The 18,659-nt window shown below is 44.8% G+C and overlaps 1 protein-coding gene and 1 non-coding gene across 2 annotated transcripts; one reads left to right on the forward strand and one right to left on the reverse strand.

The window, feature by feature from the left end:
* Positions 1-1,301: 1,301 nt before the first annotated feature.
* Positions 1,302-10,365, reverse strand: TBPL2 (TATA box binding protein like 2). The gene is made up of 7 exons (XM_010191694.1): positions 10,315-10,365; positions 6,897-7,303; positions 5,795-5,882; positions 5,045-5,136; positions 3,999-4,166; positions 2,874-2,968; positions 1,302-1,381 (listed from the first exon to the last, which is right to left on the reverse strand). The coding sequence occupies exons 1-7, from the start codon at positions 10,363-10,365 to the stop codon at positions 1,302-1,304; spliced, it is 981 nt and encodes a 326-aa protein (XP_010189996.1).
* On the forward strand, positions 10,175-10,246 carry TRNAG-UCC. Its single transcript has one exon. It is a non-coding gene; the product is annotated as a tRNA-Gly (tRNA).
* Positions 10,366-18,659: the final 8,294 nt, after the last annotated feature.

The raw sequence follows: 18,659 nt of genomic DNA on the forward strand, positions 1-18,659 counted from the left end.
ACTTGTGACAGCAACATTAAGCCGAGCAAGACCGTGACACCCTGTCCTGCGTTGAGCCATTGCCAGTATCATGTATTCCATCAAGCACAGAGGTAGCTTTTGGCTGGGTTTCCCTTAAGCCATCTAACAGCAACCTCTAGTGGCTCTGGGAACCTCCTGACAGATCTGTGCCACCTCCAGCAGGAAGCCAGGGCAGGACACAAGGCAAACCCCAGCAGCACCAAAACCCTGTTCTAGAAAACAAACAAACAAAACCAAAACCAACCCAAACTTACTTCCAGGGAATGATCAGCAGTACCAGAACAGTCAAGGGATAATCCTTACACTGTTCCTAGTCCCATCACCAGTCTGAGCATGACACCTTTTGCAAAACAAGTCTCAAGTTCACTTGATCTCCAAGTATAAAAACACCACTGTTTTAGCTGCAAAATTACCAAAGGATTTGGTGTAGTGCCATTGCCTGGACTCTGGTTAAATAACCCAAATAATTAAGCCTTGAGCATCCAAGACACTTTTTATTTTCCTCAAGTCCATTTTAAAGGCAGTTCCTAACCAAGGTGTTTTTGTCTGGGCCAAGCAGCAAACCCCCATCGTCTGAGGGGACTTCAGTAATACAAGTGGGTACCATTGTGTTAAAACCTAATTTGCATCATGACAAATTAGGTAATTTGCTCAGTTACCCCCTCCACCCACAGACTTGCCAGTTGTTTTCCAGCACTGTCAGGGGCTTCTCTGTAAAAGGAATACCAACACTGTTACACACAAGAGTTTATCCAACCCACAGGATCAGAGGTATTTGGTGTATGTCCTCTACAATCCCTGTCTTCAAATAACACTGAAATCAACTCGTGCTGGGTTTTGTAAGCTATGTTGTAGACAAAAATATATTGTGAGTTTAGACATGGACATACAGCATTGCAGGAGCTCGGTTTCAGTACATTTAAAGCTGAGGATTTTGACAGAGCTAGTTTGAAGTGCAGTGTTGATTCACCTGTTCACAGGAAAAAAGAGACACACGATTTCTATTACAAAATACATGTAAGTGCCACCTTAACATGCAGTCTAAGAGTGCATCCATTTGACGAACTTTTCAGCTTGAAGTTGTCAGAACTTGGGTGGATTACAGACAGCTAATCTGAAAGCAAACAACCATTTCATACTATAGAAAGGCATCAGCATTTACAGCATTCAGAAAAGCATCATTTGCTTAATAATCCACAGCTGTACATAATGCCCTTGCTTCTGTTCCAAGCGCACTAATACAAACCCATGTATTATTCTTAGTTGCTTTATGGGCCATGTTATGATGCTTTCTTGAAACCTTTTAGAATGGGGTAGATGTTCTCAAATGCCTCATAGATTTCAGAACGCTTTTTTGCTCCTAGAGAGACATTTAGGGAAAAAAAAAAAACAACAAACCAAAAAAACAAGTTAAGAATTAGGAGAGTGTTGAGAATAACTGAATGCAACTCAAACCTAATGATGAGATTACAAACCATGAAAAAACACACTATTAGTTCAAGGCAGAATTTCTATCATCCTACTGCCACCTCACAAAGAACAATTTCTAGCTTGCTCTGCTTTAAGACTAGACCAGTTTTGTTTAATCTGTGGAACCAAACCAGCAATTGGCTGCTTTTGACAGGTGCAAAACATCAGCGTTGGGGGAAAAAAAAGCGCAACTGAGAAGAACCATGGTGTTATGTGCTTAAGAGCAACAGCTCTGCCTGTTGATAAGGTAAGTGGAAAGATAAAAAGCAAGAGAAGAAGGGCCTTTATTCAAATACTGGAGATTGATCTACTGTATGACAACTTCCTTTCTCCAGTTCAGAGCAGCTTTTTTATTTTAAAGTTTTGTTAGGGCACTTGTGATTTCAAAGCCAACATTTTCCACATCACTGCAAGCAAATCTGTAATACCAAGTCCTGTACAGTAACTGTATTGCAGTAGGCAGGAACACTACTTCACCATGCTAGTACAGCAAGTACAAGAAAACTGTGTTTAAATGAACTAGCAGCTGGATCCAGTACCACTCAAGGTGAACGCATCGCCTTTCCCTCAGAACACACTTGAACATGACAAATTCATCTGCATTACTACAGCTTTTACTTTCATGTGTAAAGTTACTTCCAAGTTACTTTTTCTTGATAAGGGAAAAAACCTTGCGGGTCAGCAAATGCAGTTTTGTCATTCCAGTTGGACCCAGTGTTTGCAGACAAGGACTTACCTTGGTGCTTCTGGGCCTGCTGCACGCTCAAGGGTATTGCAATTAATGTACCCAAAAATGCAAGTATCAGTGGAATGGAGCTGGCCAGTGTGATTTTACTGGCCCTGAGAGGAGGCTGGGGAACATCGGAGACACAGATTTCTGCTGAGCACACTTAGCAAGGCTTTTGCTTCATGAATGTTTTGCCAAACAGCCTGGAACAAGTTCTTACATCTCCACCCTTTCCTCTAATAATCCCCACTAAATGATGTCAGTGAAGTATTTTAGGAAGTTTGCTTCCTGTCCAAGCAATTTTAAATTGCTTATTGTGATATTAGTATTTAAGTGACCGAGTAGTTACTAGCATGTCAGCATTTTGTTGGGGTTCTGTACAATGACACATGGCATTATACTTTGAATAAAAGAGGCACTCAAGTTTAATGACATGGAAATCGGAGACATTATATGAAACAATAATGTATTCTAGTGCAACAATACCGATATTGTTACCTGCAGAAAACACAGATAAGCAGCAGTAGGCATTAAAAAGATAGCTGAGTGGCTTTACTGCGGCAAGATATTAGTTTAGCTAATGTTCAATTTAAAATGCCTTTTCAAGAAGATGTGGTAGCACTTGATTACAGACATACCAAGGGAGGCCACTTACCAGTCAGTACAACTTTTCCAGACACAAAGATAAGCAACACAATCCTTGGTTTGACCATCCTATAAATAAGGCCAGGAAATAGCTCAGGTTCATAGCTGTTTCAAAGCAAGTAGGTAAGATCAGTACAATGCAAATACTGTTTCAGTGTTGTATGCATAACGTGCTCTTTATTTCTACTAACAGCAGAGTAATGAAACCTGCAGATTTTAGCTAGCTACCCAGAGAAAAACAGGTCGGGTTTTAGACATCCTCACAAGAAACCTGGTAATCCCAGCTAGAGCTGGTAGGAGTTCCTCATGCTTACTTTCAGAGACACTTCTGAATCTGATTTTCCACAGCATTGAAACCATTATTGTAATCTGCAAACCGTAGTCAAATTCCTCTTAGTCTGCAAAGAACCCTTATCAGGAAGCATCTTGTGCAACTAAGACAAGATGACAACCCAGTGAATCTTTAATGTATATTTAGTTCTCAAATTAAATGCAAAATATTAAATGCAGTGCTAATAAAAGAGAACTGAGTTTTGATTCTGTCAGTGCCAAAATCTTCACCCTTCCCTCAGCGATGGCAGTAACTAGTTCCAAACAAGCCGGTCTTGAAGGCACAGCATGCCCATCACTCAACTACAGGTTTACTTTAAATTGATGGCTAATAGACATCCAGACAAAGAACTGAAGGGATATCCCAGAAATACAGTATATTTTCAGTTTTATATTTTGCAGCTGGAGTCTGGTTTCATGCCTGATGGTTAGAAACCTTATTCTTGCAGATAGGCACCTGGTTTGATAGGAGTTAAGAGACCCACTTAGCTTCACAGTGGAGCAAGAGCATAGACCAGGTTCAAGTTGCTCAAGAGCTGCTCCAGTTAAACCTGAAGTGTTTACTCAAGACTGGTTATTTTCCTACTGACATGGTCTGCAGTGAAGAAAGACACCCACTAAGGTTTGCTACTGTACTTGGCAATAACAGGAGACTAGTAAAATTGTGATCACCCACACTGCTCAGGTTAAGGAAAATTTAATTATTACTGTTTTCCCAGGCTTGTACAGCCTCAGAATTGGAGTCTGCTGCTTACAAAGACCCTGCTCCAAGTTGCACAGGGTGGTAACACCGACTTCCACGTACCTGCTGACCTGCTGGTGAGTGAGAACCAAGCCTTCCAGCCGGATGGGGAACCTCACATCGCAGCTCCCAACCATATTCTGTATCTTGAAGTCCAGGAACTTGGCAGGGAACCCAAGCTTCTGCACCACCCGTGCGTACTTCCTGGCCGCAAGCCGTGATTGCTCTTCACTGAGGGAGACGCAGAAGAAGTAAGCAGCTCAGATTTGTGCTTTCTTCTGCCCTTGAGATGGAAGCCAGTTTAAAGCCACCACCATGCTAATCTGTGCTCCAGAAAAAGACATCCTACTGCTCAAAATAGCAAGCCTCTATGCCCAGAACCACCTCAGTGAGCTAAGAGGCACTTTGCCATTCACTTTCCTGAGGTCTATTTGAGCACGCTGGAGCATGCTGCATCACCCAAGGCTTTCCCTCTTCAGAGGTTTCTTTTCTCAGTTCCTTATAACAGCTGCTCAGAGCTGACCCAGGAGGTAGACTGCAGACACCAGTGCTGCCATCTGCCTAGTTTGGTATGGTGGTAGGGCTTGGAGAAAAGTTCTCCTAAGCTGCAAGTTAATTCCTTATCTCATGAATGTTCAGGGACATGAAAAACCAAGGCAGCTGATGAACTTGAGGAAAAGAGCTTCAAAGTACAATCTTTGCTTTCCTCCAGTTCCCATTTTCTCTAGAGGCAAATGTGTTGACTGTTGAACACAGACACTGAAGAGAGACTTGACAGACACAAGTTATGCCCTAACTCACTTTAAAGTCGGCGAGAAATGCAAATAACCCTGTAAAAATTCTTGGGCATTTTGGCAGCTTTTCTGCTAGTGTCTGCTCTGCTAAATCTACGTTCAGGGACAGAAGCACACAGCTCTGTAATTACTAAACTGCCATTGTGAAAAAAGCTAGACATTTTTCAATACCAGTGCTTCATTTTTTTTCTTGCAATTATGACAGCCCTTTGCTAAATAGTTTCAACAAGATTTTCTGACATTTTCCCACCAGAATATAGGCACAGCTGCAAGACCCAGACCCTTAGAGGGAAGGAAAAACAAAACAAAAAATACCTTTTTGCTCCTGTGCAGACCATTTTTCCTGAACTGAAGATGAGGGCTGTCGTTCGTGGTTCCCTGATTCTCATGATCACAGCAGCAAACCTCTATAGATATCAGAGGAAGACCTCACAGTCCAGCTGAGGGATTTTGCTGGTACCGTATTTCTGTTCATTCTCTCAAGAACTGTCACTTGCAATGCTCAACACAGCATGCATTTGCTTTGTAAAAGCGTTTACTTACCACCCTGAAGTCATTTTCCAGCCCCCTAGGACTAGAGTCACAGGACCACTGCCTTGTTCCTTACATTTTGTTGAACAGTCTGGAGCCACCTCTAGAATGCCCATTATGTCCAGTGAGACTCTATAGTCTAGGCCACTACAGAAGTATCACATAATACCAGTTTGACTCCAGTAATTCTCTTTCCTTCAGCCAGGAGTTTCAGGGCAGGTCATTCCTCCCTGCATTTAGGGCTGCTTGAGCCCTTTTCAGCTGGAGCTACAGGTGATAGAGTTCATCTCCATCTTAAATAGCTTAGTACCATCTTGTTGCGGTTTTATTAAAAGAAAAATTTCCATGCCATTCCTCATATTTCTTTTAACAGGCCCAAGTTGCACAATTCTATGATTTTCCCCTATGGGTTAAGACAGTGCTATTAGAAAAAGTACAGTGTTCATAGTGAATTTGTATATTAGAATCCATCAGCACTGAAAAAGAGAAGAGTAAAAAAAAAAGATAGTAAAGCTTTGAGTCCTTAAGATATACCTTTGGGTTATACTCTGCATTTCTGGCATGCAGAGCTATGTTCTTCAGATCCAGTTTACAAGCCAAGTTTACAGTCGACACTATATTCCTGAGGAACGAGAGAGGACTTTTTTTACTGCAAAAGCAAGCCACTCCAGAGCCAACCCCCAACATTATTAGCTTAATGTGAAGTCACACTCCAATTAATAATTGCCATCAACTAGTTTCCTGCCTGCCTACCTCTTTGCCACTCTAGCATTAAGCTGCTTTTGGCAAAACTTAAGGAATGCAATACCAAAATTACAGTTTCTGAGACAGAACAAGGTACAAAAGTATTAGTCCCCAGATACCAAGTTTGTGTCTCTTCCAGTAACTACATCCCTGAAGCCTTTTACAGCTTTTAATGGAACCATTACTGAGTGTTTACAGAGCTCCTACAGCACTCTTTAGGTAAGGGTATGTTACTCTTTACAGGTATAAACTGCTCCATAGTTGCTCTAGCCTGGACAGGATCTTTCAACAAGGCCAGGATTTCTCACGCTTCTTTTCGTGCCCCTTTCCCTCACTCAGTTCAGGCTGTTTCTGCTCTCAGAAAAACCAGACTGCCACTTTCAAACTGGAGTTTGCTGTTATCCTTAACATTCCCCTTGCTGGAAGAAATTCTGCTTTTCAAGTATTTTTGTCTTTTTGTCATGCAGAGAGAAGTAACCAGCAGTACACGCTATACATAAATAATTTCTACCAAGCTCTTCTCCCTTTGAGAGACTTCATCTCCTGTCTCCCAGAAGAGACTCTTCCCCCTTAACAAGCCAGAGGCATTTCGGATACTCACTCATCCAGCATGCTTATCGAGTCCACTCTGCTGTGTGTTGTTCTGTGCCACTTCCATTTTTGCAGTGCACTGATCAGCGTGGCATCCAGTTGCCTCCCAGTATTGTCAGTTCTTTTCCTCCACCTCTCCTCAAAGAGGAGTAACTGCCCCTCTATTTTTTTTTTTAGGTGGGCTTATTTAAGACCAAACCATGCTTGCTACCTTCTCTGAACGAGGAGGCAGAGCAGTACCTTGCAGTTTAAGTGAAATCATGGCTATTATTAATGCTACATATATAATACATAAACTTACTGTAGCTGAGGAACTATGCCAGACCTTTCTGATTCAGGTGTCACTGGGGTCACAGGAGTCATTGGTGTCAGAGAAGGACACTTGCCAGATGCTTCAGGAGATGGTTGAGTTGCATCTGGATATGACAAGCTGCCTTCATCCATGAAGACACCACTGTCCTCAGTTCTTGATATTGAGCCATCAAATTCTCTTTGCATTTCACGACCATTTTCAGACAGATTTTCTTCTTCATTATCCTGGTTAATATCTGGGAGAAAGCTGAGATCCACAGAGGAGAAGTCTGCAGAAAGCTCTCTGGGCTGATTAAACTGAGAACCGAACAGCACATCTTCAGCTGTTTGAATTGAAAGGTCTACATCATAAGGGCTCATGGGAGCAGACAGCTGAGGACAAGTTGAGAGGTCATTCTGGAATTAAGAAAAAGCATCAGTAAGGATCTTGTATTAAAACATTTACTTTAACTGGGAGACTAAATTAAGGTTCAGCTTCTATTCAACGCCAAAGTTTAAATCATTCTTCCCCCCTACATCCTATAGCAAAGAATAGTTTCAAGACTTCAAAGTGTATCCTTTACTTGTCTATCAGCATATAGAAACCCAGATAACCTCTATAGTGGAGGTTTGCGTTTTCCCACCACACTTCAAAGGCAGCCTGGAATACTCCTGAAATACCACAAATTGAGAACTACCCTATACCTTCAGCAGCAACTGGAAGCGTTGGCACTTTGTCCTTCACCAGCCACTGTCGAGCCTCAGTCATGCACATAACCAACACAGTTGCTCATGGGTCTTTCCAAGGAAGACAGCTGGCATTTTCTGGCTGGTTTAAACTCCCACTCACCGTATCACTATTTCCTCATCCTGCTACCAGGGGATGGTGTCAGTGTTGTGTTACATTTGTGCAACAGAGGGCAGCAGCTCACAAAACCAGGAGCAGTTGATGCTTTCAGCTGCTGGAGGTCACCAAACTAATTTAAGTGAGAGACAGTCAGCAAAGCCAGCATCCCTTCCCTGATCAAGCATGCAACATATCTGCGAGCAAGTTCCTGCATGCTAATGTCCTTCGTCGGCTATTTATTATTAAAAGCTATTTAAGAAGCATCATAATATTGTGGAGGTGAGAGTTTAGGAAAGGATTTATTCCTTTCGCCATTAAGACATAAGCCTCTATTTAGTGGAAAGCTTCTTCCAAAGAGGTGGTTTCTGCCAATACCCACAGCAGGTGACAGCTTGGACTCAATGATCGATCCAAGAGGTTTTGTGTTCTTTTATGCATTTTTGGGCTCAGGAGCCAAAAGGACATGAAAAGTCCAAGCACAAATCAGCACAGGGAACAGCACACAAGACTTGAGGCCCTGGAGTTGGCAACAACTGTGTGAGCTCCAGCGGGAGTGGGGTTTCCAGATCAGTGCTTTTCAGCCCCGAGCCAGTGCTGCTCTACGTTCTGTGCTAATCGGCTCGCTCAGCAACACGACCGTGCACACGAGGAGATCTCTGCTCCTACTTCACAGTGTATTTGCCTGTAGACACTTGGAAAACTCTCACTAAGTGACAAATCCTCCCAGAAAACCCTTACTGGCTTCAATACAGATGTGGCCAGGTCTAGGTCTGAAAGCATCATGAACACCGAGGTTGTAAACTGTTTCTAAAAGTGACTTCTAGATGCAGAGCCCCAAATCAGATCAGCTGGGGCAGAGTGCTACTGGGTAAGATTAAGTGCTCCTTAACCCCTTGGCTCTGGAAAAGAGGATCCAAGAGCACTCTTAGACTTAATACATCAGATCCAAACATATTAAGAGTTAAAATTAACAATATACTATGGAATAGCTAAAATACATCTGTTGAAAATAGGTATTTTTCATGTTCACAACAGGGGAAGGATGACACAGTCTCTGCAAGCCCTCCAGTGGGCTAAGGAGCTGTGCAGGAGCTAATTAGGAAAGTTTTGAATGAACTGTGATGCAGAGAAGATGGTACAAAAAAAAGCCTCATCACCACAAGCCTGTAGGACTACTCACACTAAGAGGCATCAGTGTGGGATAAATATAAATAAATACATAGCAAAAAAACCCCAAACACCACAGCTTGTGGTATAGCTTAAAGAAAGAAGCCGATGGAGAAATGAGTGGTATGTGAGACTGAAAGTATTAAGCAGCTGTAAAAGAAGTGAAAAAAAAAGGAACAGAAAGTAAACATCATAGAGTAGGTAGAAAGGAAAAGCAAATCTTCCTTTCTCATCAGATTTCTATATAACTGGTCTGGGAAAAGCTCTTATAGGGTTAAGCCTGGAGAAGATTGCCTTCTTGTTAGCCAGCTGCTGAGAGGCTGTGAGAGGGGGCACAAGACCATGTTTCTGTTGGGCTGCCTGCCAAGGGTTAGAGCTATAGACTGCAGGTTAATTAACTTCACTGAAGGCCCCATTGGCTGCATGGCTTTGGACGTCTCCCTTCGGCTCCAGGAAGGGGATTTCACACATAGATCCTGCCTGACATCATCATTTTTGGGGCAGCATAAGGGGAAACAGCCATTTTCACTTCCACTGTGAGAATCCCTGCAACCCAGGTACACGTAAATCAAGTCCAGCTGCTTTAAGAAACAGACTTAGATTTTTTTTTTCTTTCTGCAGTGGTATCTCACACATCTGCTAACACAAACTATCCTAGCAAGCCTAAAATACAAAAACAGCTCAGCAGCATTTGTAAAACCCTGGTTATACCTCACCACATCATGTACTTTATAGGGTCATATTCAGAGGGCTTTAGTGACTGCTACTGGGAGGTCTCTAGATTTAAACAGCCTGTGCTAAACCATTTTTCTGAGCTGAGAAGTAATTTACAACAAGATGTATGTAAAGAAGCTGTGTTCCCTAGGTGAAGGTGATGCTCAGCTGTGGAGCCCAGCCCTCTCCTAGTCCCTCATCCTGTTGTCCCTGCAACCCCCAGAGACCAAAAAGGCTTTTCTAAACACCACAAAACCAAACTTTCGCAAGAATTTGCCAGCCGGCACAAAGAGATCTGAGCCTCCCACCCCGTCAGTGCCCAGAGAGGTCCCCACTAACAGTGCTCCATAGCAAGGCTTTAAACGCAGCAGCAGCATCCCTCAGTAGTCAAGAGCGATCTCCTGCAGCAGAGAGCCCCTCCAGGACTTCTCCGTGCACCCAGCAGCTCCGGATCACTACAGCTCCCTACCCCGCTACGCGAGGCCAACCCGAAAGGGAACAGAACCACTTTGGTCACTGAATTGAGTTGGGATGCGAGCGGGAAAACTGCAGACACCCAAGCGTTGGTGGTATAGTGGTGAGCATAGCTGCCTTCCAAGCAGTTGACCCGGGTTCGATTCCCGGCCAACGCAGGTCTTATTTTTTTTTCTCCCTTCTTCTTTCCCTCTCGCTTTCTTCCCTTTTTCCTTCTTTTTTTTACCTGCCCGCCGCAGCGCTCCAGATACTGCTCCAGCGGGGACACAGCGTCCATGAGCACAGTCACCCACCTGGGGCTCCCCCCGGGCCTGGCTTTAACCCTGAGGGGTGGCACCGGCGGCGGGGTAAGGGGGGCCAGGTGGGGCTCATCGGGGAGCGGAGCCCAGCACAGCTGGATTTAAATCCCCGAGAGCTGCGGTCCTTTTGAGCCTTTCACCTGTCCTTGGCAGGGCTTTGCTCCATCCTCTGGAGGGGTTGGAGAATCTAGGGTGCTCTCATGGGCTTCACATGAGCCTCCCACCTGACCTCCCCTGAGCCTGCTTCCCTCTGCGGGGCTGAAGGTAAATGGGAAGTTGGAACTGCAATTTAGACCTTGCAAAGGTAAAGCTTCACTTCTTGCTGGTGCTTTTTAGGGAGCAAGTGTAATGGGCCCTTCATTTTGCCCACCTACCTCATCAAGTGCAACACAGCACACCTGGTCCTGCAAGACCAGCTGCCTCCCTTTTGGCTTGAGAGGAGCCCCAGTCCAAATTTATAAACATCAAACTCAAAACATTGCAATGAAATAGCCTCTATTCAGCTGGGTCAGTGTTGCTAGTGCTGCGTAGGGAGTGGAAGCCATTACTCCTTGCAATTGCTGCTGTTCTCCCCCTGCAGACTTTTCCACTGGTTTCTGTGTTTCTGTTGCTGTCTGACTTGTGCCTTCTGTCCTGTCACTGTGTGGTGATGGATGGGTTTCTGCAAAGACACAGCTGGGGGCACATCTCTGTCCCTGTCTGGGCTGGTGGATGCCCTGACTGCCATGATCAATGTACATGTTGCTCTGCTAGACAGCGCTTCACTTTCTGTTGTGAGATTTGCTTGCAATCAGCTGGCTGAGCTGAAGAAACCCTTTGGAAGAAGATGGCAGAGCCCAGGCACACAGCAGGTCTTTGGGAGGTGCTCTCAGGCTCTTCTCGCTGCCTCAGAGGTGTGACAGATCAGATTTGTATCCTTTATCTGTGGGGCAGAGTGTACGTGGCTGACGAGCATCCTTCCCTCCTCAGCACAGCCTGCTGGGCTGGTTTCATGGTATTTCTGGGACTTATCTTGTCCCAGTGCTTTACAGGTGCCACATCCCCCTGGCCCCAGAAAAATTCAGCCTCAAACGTGTTGATCTACATCACACAGCTCGTCCTTGAGCATCCAGGAGACAAACGGAGCAGCAAAGCAAGGAGAGGACTCTCTGAGAGGTTGCACCTTGAATTATGGAGGGTGGTGGAGCTAGATCAGACCAGTTCAGGATGGTTACAACTAAAATGTCTCACTTAGGGCTGGCATGTGTTTGGGGTTGTTGCAGACAGCTCCATGGCCTTGGCTGCTTTTGCCAGCACAATGGGATGTGGTACCGAGGGCTGTGGTGGGGGACCCTGCTCCCACTGGCAGTGGCAAACCCAGCCTTTGTGGGCTCCTCCATGACAGTGTGGGCCTGCATTGCCCACAGGAGTCACTGAGTTCAGCACAGGGATTGTGCTGAGTTTGTTTTGTCCTTGCAGTGTCGTCTCATGGGGACAGGAGATTTCATGTTCCCCCAGCATGTGAACACTGTTGCCTTTTTTAAGTTGGGAAGCTGGAGTGCAGTGGTGGTTGTGGTGTTTCCCTGCTGTGGCCCTGTCTGTAGCATTGCAGCTGTAATGCCATGAGTTTTCTCAAGTAATTAAACTTTTGTTGCCCTGCAGAACCCCTTGGAGATATGTTCATCCTACAGCTGCTGGGGACTGATTTGTCTGCATTTTGTGAACCTGAGATGGAGAGGTCAAACCATGGTGTTTAAGTGAGAGAGGTATGAACATAAAAGACAAATCTCTCAATACTGGTGTTCTTGCCTTAGGAGCATCCTCCAAATGACATGGGCACCAGTGGGAAGTGATGTGATTTTGGGTGAGTCATGGAGTTTGGTGCCTCCTGTTAAATGGGTGTATGATTGTTTACCCATCTCGAGGCGGAGAAGAAGAGAAGATGTTTAGAAAGCTGAGAGATCATCAGAGGAGTTGAGAGTCACATTTTGTGGCTGAATCAAACTCCCAGGGTTGCTTTGACGTAGGGGAAGGGTCTTCTGGATGCTGCCCAGGGGAAGGAAGGCATGGCATGGGCATCCTCTTGTGGTGCCCAGCATGTGGGAGGCTCAGTGAGTGGGGTGCCCAGTGATGGGGAGCCCCAGTGAGTGGAGGTCCAACAAGCAGGAGGCACTGAGTCTTTGGGTTTCCTCCTGCCCAGGCCTGCCACTCTCTGGGTCTCCTCCTCTTCTTCATCAGAGGCATCATCCTCTCTGCTGCAGTGTTCTCCCTTCCTTCTTAATCAGCTGGACAGATGTTAATTTAATATGAGGCTTACCTGCTCAGTTTCTGATCATCCAGGTCAAGTAACTTTAGAAAGGGCAACTATTTTTCCCATCACAACTCAAAAAAGATTATTTCTGTCTCAAGCTGCCTTTCTTTTTTTCCTTTTTTAAAATTGCCTTTGAAAGGAGCAGCTGCCCAGAGTCAGGCCAAGGTGACTCATGAGCAGGACTGCTCAGAGCAGGGAAGGAGCCGCAGAGCTGGAGGCAGCCTTTACGCACGTCCCCGAGCGGCGGGAGCCAGTTACGGGGTGATGAATCATCTGAAGTGCATAGTTACAGTAATGATGAATTGTCATGAGTCTTAATTAGCAAATTGGTTAATTTTACTTAGAAAGTTGATGATTAGTACAACAATAAGTGCTTTGTGTGTTCTTTGTAAGAGTCATTCAACATCGTTCTTCGCTGGATAACTAATTGGAGAAGACTTTTCCACAGAGCTTCTACTGCTGTTCCTTTATCCGTCTCTTAAACACTTCTGTAGCCAACATTCCTGCATTACCTGGATGCTGTAATCTGGTTATGGGACAGGACTAATCACAGGAGACTTCCAAAAACCTGGAAGGGGCAAGGAGCAAGCCAGTAAGGAAGCTCTACCTGTTTTATTCATTGATGCTCTCAACAGCTGCCTTCTATTCCAGCGTGCCATAAATGCCTTGCTGCTTGCTTTGAAGTCGCTTAATCTGGTTTGGCTTTATCTTACCTTTTTCAGGAGCCAGTTTGAGAATTAAAAGCTCGTGACTGACAACGTTCTGCTTTCTGCTCTCCCGAGCTTTATGCTAAACTTTTATAGCCGCAATTGTCTCTGAAGAGCGCAGCTTGTCTCAGGTGCAGCTTGTGTCTCCGGGTGCCCTCGCTGCCTGCAGCGTTAAAGCCCTGCCTTTGGAGGAGGCAGAAGAGCGACTGAGAGCAGGATCTTTCCAAGGAAAGAGCAATACACTATGCACAAGATGTCCCCAAATGCAGCACTTTCCAATTACCCCAGGACTCTACGCTTTGCTATCAACAGCAGAATCCAAGCCTTGTTGTGAAGGTGATTCTTTCTGTTGGTTTAGCCCTGTTTTGGTCCCCGTGCCTTGATTCCCTTCTTGCCAGGGATGTAAATAGAGTGTGGTGCTGAGGAGAACCCCAAAGAGGGTCAGAGAGAGGAGCAGGCAAGCTGCAGAGAGGTCCATGGGCTCTGCGAGGGCGAAGGACCTGCATCGGGCTGGCAAGGCTCTCGAGAGGCAGCTGCAGCCCAAAGGGCAACTCAGAGGTAGATGCTGGAGTGCCTTCAGTCTGACAAGTGTGACCATCACTCTGTCGTACTTATTTATCCCATATTACTCCACTCTAGATCTGATCAATGCCTGTCAGTGTCAGTAGATAGTGGATTTATTGCCAGAGAAGGAAAGAGGCCACCATAACTACTCAGTGAGTAATAGCGAGTAAGTTGATTTTTAATTATGAATTATTAAGTGTATCATCATTAGGTTATGCTGGTGTAAATATGAACAGAATCAGGTCCATGATATTTGATATTTGGTTCTAACTTGCCCCTGTGTAAATCAGGAGTAACCCTCTTGCAGAAGTGAAGTTACAATGATTCAAAACTGAGTCAGAATCTAGTTTATTTTCCAGGTTTACTGGGTGATGGGAAGAAGGGCTGTAACTTCCCATTTACCCCCAGTTTGATGGATCCCTCCCTCCCAGGTCCCACAGTGGCAAGGCTGCCTCTTCTTTCTCCCAGTTTAACTGGGGCTGGGAATGCTCAGCGTGCATTGACTTCTGGACCAGGAAAGAAAGTCACTTCTGTCAGATGGAAAAGCAGCAAACTGGCTAGAAAAGAGACATTTTTTCTGGGTTTTACAGCACTATTATGTGCAATGAAGACACTTAACTGCCCCCATGTCAGAGAATTGCTGAGATCCAGACCCAGAGAGGATTGCCAAATCCTCCACTGAATGCCAGAGGAAGCACTGTAAGCAAAAGCCATCTGTCTCAGTGGAAAGGCTGAATGGTGACTTTAAAACTGGACAGTTAACTTCATTTAATTTTCCTATCTGTGCAAAGCAACAAACTGATTAGACCAAGGCATTCTGTATGTTCTTTGCATAGAAATCCACTTGTCCTGGCCCAGCCACGCTCTTAAGTCTTGTACTGCAGTGTGGGGGAGAGCACATTGGTCTATTTTTATTTTTCATTCTGTTTTGCATTTAAAATATGGCCAGAGAAGGGGGGAGCCGGGGGATGCTTTAAACATTGGCTGCCACCTTAATTGCTACCTAGCAATTAGTGGCTACAGGCTTTCTTGGACAGCTCCTCCACGAATGTCACACACAGAAATATCAGACACCTGCGTTCAGAAGTATTCTACTGTGCTTTTTGTTAAGTCATCTTTCTGATTTTTTACTGTGCCAAATGGTTTAAATTGAATTGCATTTAAATGAGGTGAGTGTGTGCTGGATCATCTGACTGCTGCCATTTCCCTCCAGGTATTGTGACAAATCTCTCTAATGCAAACACCGTGTCTCATACTTTGAACTTACTGCTGCAATTAAATGCTGATCCTTTAAGCCTTATCTGGGGGGAAAAAAACCCCAATATAGTAATAGCACTCAGGCATGTTTGCACAGAAAGGCAGAGAGGTGTGCTTACAGCAGATGCTAACAGACCTCTATTAATTTAGTTTGCAGGGGTCACAGCAACACTGAAGACTTGAGCAGTGACATTAGCATGTCTTGATCCTTCAGTGCAAGCTCTCCAGGAATCAGAGCATATACAGTGCTGCCTTCAATGCTGTCAGCTGAGTTATACCACCACTAGAGCTTTTACTAGTGTATTTTGTATGAGAGGGTAACTAAATACTATGCAAATAAAATGAGTCGAGGATGGGTGCTGACCAGTCACTGAAACCCCCGTAAAACTTCATTTTGTCTGAGTGATCAGCCAGATATAATGACTGACACAGGAATGAGTCCACAGGGTGCACAGCTCGGAGATTAGTCAGTTCTCATTACCTTTCCCTCCTATTAATGGCAAGCAAATCAGTGCTCCTGAGTCAACAAGGACCTCAGGACAAACTAGACTTCCCCAAAATGCTGCCAGATGTCAGCAGAAGCTCTGATCCCCCCCACCCTGACCTCTTTTGTACTTTTAACACTCATAATTAACTGTTAACGCACTCGTGGTTCTGTCACTCCAGCCCTTCGCCCGTGGTTTGCCCATCAGTGCAGATAACTCAGCCGTGATGAAGGGGTCCATGCCCAGCTCTGCCGTTGTGCCCTCCTGCACTTCATCTCACTCCCATGCTCGTCCCAGCTGAGGAGGAATCTGGCCTGAGATCTCTTCTGGTACAGCCTCGTCCCTCCTTTTGGATCTTCCTCGCTCCTCCTTGCTCTCTTTGCACTTGCTGTTGTTAATAAGTTTTCCCTTGAACACGTTACAGCATTACACTATGGATATCACACCTTAGTTTTTATGGTCTCTGTATGGAAGTGGAATATGAGTTCATTTTCCTCCTGCAATCTAAGATACTATTATGGAATATTTTAATGTATTTTTGGTGTCTGCAGGCTGTGGAAGAAGCTAACTTGTCACAGTGCCCTTCCTTATGAAGGTGTCATTTTTTTCCTCTTTTTTGTTTTTTTCAGTTCACTTATCTGCAACTTGTCAGAAATAATTAAATGCTGTGATTGCTTTGGCCTCCCTTCAGTGGACATTTACCCAACTCATAAATACAAGAGTAGCTCCCGTGAGCTCTGTTTCCACTCGGACCATTTGACAGGGCTTAGGTAGGGTTGCTAAGGTGGGCTCAGCAATGCTTGGAGGAAAATGAGGAAACCAGATGGGCGTGTATTGCCCAAATCAACCCAAATCATGTTGCTCAGATCCATTAGGCTTTGCTTATTAACACTAAAGATACATTTATCCCCAGATATTTTTACAGTCCTCTTTACTTCCAAATTGGCGTGGGCAATGCTGTTATCCAAAATAAATGAAGTGTGTGAAGACAGTTTAAAGGCGTTGAGGAATGCAGCTGTTTCAGACCTCTAACATCTCACTCGACTCTCACCTAATTTGTTAATGGGAATGTTTTTCCCTGTAGGACAATTATGCTTTTCTCTCTGACGTTCTATAAAGGACCTTCTCAACCTCCTTTTGTCCCTTGGGGTAAAATCAGTTGAATTGGCTTCTTTTCTGGTGCCTTTCTATTTTCTGTAGAGAATCCAAGTTGATTCTTAACCCTTTCTGTCCTCTAGGCCCTAGGAATGGTATGACAGAAACCCTTAGATGTCTTACGAGTCTAGACACAACATGGGCAGATGGTAGGTTCACTAGGGAGAGGCTTGTCACTATCTAAAAAGATTGGATAGATAGGCAAAGAGAAGAATATTTGCTCATTTTAAATATGAGGATCTAAAATAGCAACTCACAGAGATGTACGGTGAGTTTGTGACACCGATGGGAACCGGCCCTGGGTCTCCTGAGGCACCAGCGATCCTTACGCTGTTCACAGGACATTTTCTTGGACCCAAGGATTTGTGAACATTTCCAAGGCTCCAGCCACCCTTAGGAGACAGCTTCTTGTCACCACCAGTGGTGACAAACTGGGGCCCGGAGAACAAAGCCCCCCTCTGACGTGACACTCATTATGCCAGGCAGGTGGCCGCATCCCTTGTGTAGCCGCAGACAAAATACTTTAATATTAACTTACTCTGCAGTGGCGTGAACAGCTGGGAAGGTTCCTGCGCTCTTTGATTTATCCCGGGAGGCTCTGAGCGTGTTTTGCTGCACATTTCCTTAGAAGTTTGTCACAGCCTGACACACGCTGTTCCCGCGATGCCTCGCAGAGCTCAATCAATGTCCTTCTGCGGCTGCGGAAGGAAAACATGCTGACCCAGCCTTGCATAGGCTGGGACACCTTATCCTCATGCTGACAGAGCCCTTGGAGCAGGTCTGTCTGACTTCCCAAGTCTTTATTTTTATTTTCCCATTTCTTTATTATTCCCACCCCATTTCTCACTCTGTCTTGGTTCTCTTTGCTACCTGCTACATTTCAGGTGAGTTACAGGTCTGTGCTCAGGAGGAGCACTGCGTTGGTGTTGCAAACATGGGGTTTTTTTTTGCAAAGGAAAATATCTTCATTCCATAGGTACTGATGAAGAGGAGTGTTAATTTAAAACCTGCCATAGATTAATGTAGAACAGTGTAAATAACAATCGGGTGCCACGAATGATGAATGAGAGAAATGATCTGAACTGTCACTGTGATGCCATACAGGGAGTGTTTTACAGGCAACAAGGTATTTTCTGTGTCATTTCTTTGTTTGCTTTGCTTAACAATACCCCTCCAATCTTCAAAAATCATCTTCTGCTGGGATGCTACCAAGAAAGAGGAAGAATATTTGAAGCTTGCTTTGAAACAGTACTCCTAATGGCAATTCAAAGCATGGTGATTATTGTGCTGCTTGGAAAGCTGCTTTTCTGCCCGGCTTCCCTGTGATCCCTTTAGCTCTATCTGATATTGAAGGCTTCAAATCTCCAGATTAGAAATTAAATTCCACCTCTGTGGCCCAGACCTGATGACCCACTGGAGTCACAGCAAATGCTTTTTCTTTTACACTGGGCTTTTCCAGGTAAAGCTGTTGCTTTCCGGTCAAGATTGAACTCCTTTTGGAGATAAAAATAATTAAAGCCATGCAATATGGGCATAAGAATAATTAGTGACTTACAAATGAGCAGGGATTACTCAGCCTGATGGCAGGTGCTGATCTTGCAAGGATTTAGGTGCTTGTTTTATTCTGCTTACATGTGTTAGCGCATAGGATGGTCAGAAGAGCTTTGTCTTGGCTGGCGGGGCATTTAGGGTGGCCGTGACCATGGCCAGGGGCAATGAGCTGTGCAGTCGCGACAGTCGGGTGAGATGCAGCGGCATCAGACGGCAACTGCTGCTGCTACATCGGGTATAAACTGCAGTGTTTTGGGAGTGGA

Source organism: Mesitornis unicolor, unplaced genomic scaffold (genome assembly GCF_000695765.1).
Source record: "Mesitornis unicolor isolate BGI_N332 unplaced genomic scaffold, ASM69576v1 scaffold1739, whole genome shotgun sequence".
Lineage (NCBI taxonomy): Eukaryota > Metazoa > Chordata > Aves > Mesitornithiformes > Mesitornithidae > Mesitornis > Mesitornis unicolor.

Excerpts from the sequence above, each read along its gene's own strand:
- TBPL2 (XM_010191694.1), bottom strand. The coding sequence starts at position 10,365 with ATGGACGCTGTGTCCCCGCTGGAGCAGTATCTGGAGCGCTGCGGCGGG. Across the intron at positions 5,137-5,794 it reads ATGCAGAGTATAACCCAAAG|AGGTTTGCTGCTGTGATCAT; the intron begins GTATATCTTAAG and ends TGATATCTATAG. Across the intron at positions 4,167-5,044 it reads GTCTGCACAGGAGCAAAAAG|TGAAGAGCAATCACGGCTTG; the intron begins GTATTTTTTGTT and ends CGTCTCCCTCAG.